The following is a 2,512-nucleotide window of genomic DNA, read 5'->3' on the forward strand; positions in this document are numbered from 1 at the left end:
GTGCCACCCAGCAGGTCATTTCCTAGGCAGTAGGTGTGCTGGACATTTTTCCTCCCTAGGTGCAGCACTTTGCATTTCTCCTTGTTGAATTGTATTCTGTTGTTTTCTGCCCACTTGTCCAACCTATCCAGGTCTGCTTGCAGCTGTTCCCTGCCCTCTGGCGTGTCCACTTCTCCCCAGTTGTGTGTCATCCGCAAACTTGGACAGAGTACACTTCACTCCCTCGTCCAAGTCACTGATGAAGACGTTAAAGAGTATCGGTCCAAGGACCGAGCCCTGCGGGACCCCACTGCCCACACCCTTCCAGGTCGAAACCGACCCATCCACCACAACTCTCTGGGTGCGACCCTCCAGCCAATTCGCCACCCACCAGACTGTGCAGTCATCCAAGTGACAGCCTCTTAACTTGTTCACCAGTATGGGGTGGGATACCGTATCGAAGGCCTTCCTGAAGTCTAAGTATACAACATCCACCCCTACTCCTGTGTCCAGGCGTTTCGTAACCTGGTCATAAAAAGAGACTAGATTAGTCAGGCATGATCTGCCTGCTACGAACCCGTGCTGGTTTCCCCTCAGTATGATTTGTCCTGCCGGGCTCTCGCAAATGTGAGCCTTGATAATTTTTTCAAAGACTTTGCCAAGGATGGAGGCGAGACTGACTGGCCTATAGTTGCCAGTTTACATAGTTATAGTTGTATAGTTATACATCCTTTTATACAAAGGAGCTAAATTTATAGAACAATGGCATGTTTTCAGGCTGGGCAAGATGTTTGTCTTTTAAGTTACTCCTAACCAGGCAATATTTTTCAGAGAAAAGTTGGTATTTCTTTGAAACAGTTTTACCACTTCTACAGGTGAAGGAAGGCACTCAGGGTTGAAAAAGCTCAACAAGGTAAGATAACCAATAATGATTAGATGGCACGAGTGTTTAATGTCTTTTTTTTTTATTTTGCTTTTGTATTCACTGAAAAGGTTAACTATGATCACGTGCCTAATGTAATTGGTGACAATACAGTAAACGCTCAGATTCAAATAAGGACAAACCAGTTAGAGACTATTAGGCAAGAAAGAGATTTTAAAATTAGAAAGGCCTGATAAAATTCAATCTACAATACTTGGGGAATTTGTTGAAGTAAATTTAGAGCCATTAGTGATGATCTCTGAGAACTCATGGAAGACATGTGAAATTCCAAAAAATTGGGGGGGGAAGAGCAAGCATAGGGCCTAGCATGGCAGGAGGTACAATTGTGTGAATTGAGCATTAGATTCCATCACACCTTTACCTGCACATTTAGTGGGGGGGTCCATACAGCAATTTTCTACCATGTAATTGGTATTTTTGAGTACTTAGACAGTTTGTGATTGTTACTGCTGTAGTATTGACACAAAAGCGTGCATGTGTGGACGGCACGTGCAGTAGGTCACATGCTTCTCAGGTAAATATACATGTACCTGAGCAAACATCCTGGAAAAAAACAAGGAAAAGGACCTCCCCATCTTTAGCCAAACAGCTAAATAGTTAGGGCACTCACCCAGAAAGCAGAAGACGCAGATTCAAGGCACAATCCTGGCCCAGAAGGGGTTTGAATGCATTTCTCTCCAACTTCCTAAGACCCTGCTCACTTTAACCAGCATGCCACAAATTAAACATGATCCAATCCTTTCTCCAGTTGTTTGAATGGAAGCCGTGAAAAGTTTCTGCCCAAGGGCCTGCTCGCTTTCAGAACAGCATCCATCTTACAGAGCCACATACCCTCTGGTTTGTTCTCTTCCTCCTGGTCCCAGATCTCCCTCTCCTGGCTGTTCAGGAGGCCAGCTTCAAAAATGAGAGAATGAGCCAGCTAACATCTCCTATGGTGTGGTGGTTAGAGCACTGTGCTGGAAAATTGGAGATACAGATTCAAAACTTTCTTGAGAAAGAGGGACCTGGGTCACCAGCTTCCAGGTAACAGATTTCTACTTGGGTTTTTTGGAAAGTATCTAGCCTGACCTATCTAGAATATAAGAAATTTCACAAATCAAACATATTGATATTTTGATACATTTATTTTTCAGCAGCCATTTTTTAAATATGTGCAGAACTTGTACAAACATGTGTCAAAGTCAGTCAGTCACTGAAAATTAAAAAATTGGAGACGAATGAAACCAGAATGGTAAACAAGTACCTCCATAAGCAAGACTCAATCTCAAAGGAATTTCATAAGAACATGGTAGCAATACTGCAGGAAGAAGTCCCTTCACATAAGGTAAAAATAAATAAATGAGAAGATGAATTAAAGCAAAAGAGAAATAGCCCCAAGGATAAGCCAAAGCCAGGACACCCCACAGAGGCCACATGTAGTCCGTAAGATGTAGTTCGTAAGATAGTGATAAATGCCAAAATCAAAAATCTGGCACATCGACTTGGATGTTAGGCATCAGCACTGAGTCACTGCATACCATTCTCAATAAAGACTTGGGCATGTGAAAGGTGTAAGCAAGGGGAGTGTTCTCAATGAGCAGTGATCAGAAG

At 43.0% G+C, this 2,512-nt stretch overlaps 1 protein-coding gene across 1 annotated transcript in view; it reads right to left on the minus strand.

The window, feature by feature from the left end:
• HSF5 (heat shock transcription factor 5) overlaps window positions 1–1,816 on the minus strand; it is a gene marked incomplete at its 5' end in the record, with an annotated part of 26,468 nt that extends 24,652 nt beyond the window's left edge. Inside the window, one exon of the mRNA XM_006036986.1 lies at window positions 1,754–1,816. Within this exon, the coding sequence (XP_006037048.1) occupies window positions 1,754–1,816 (63 nt within the window). The remainder of the gene's footprint in view (window positions 1–1,753) is intronic.
• Window positions 1,817–2,512: the final 696 nt, after the last annotated feature.

Source organism: Alligator sinensis, unplaced genomic scaffold (genome assembly GCF_000455745.1).
Source record: "Alligator sinensis unplaced genomic scaffold, ASM45574v1 scaffold367_1, whole genome shotgun sequence".
Lineage (NCBI taxonomy): Eukaryota > Metazoa > Chordata > Crocodylia > Alligatoridae > Alligator > Alligator sinensis.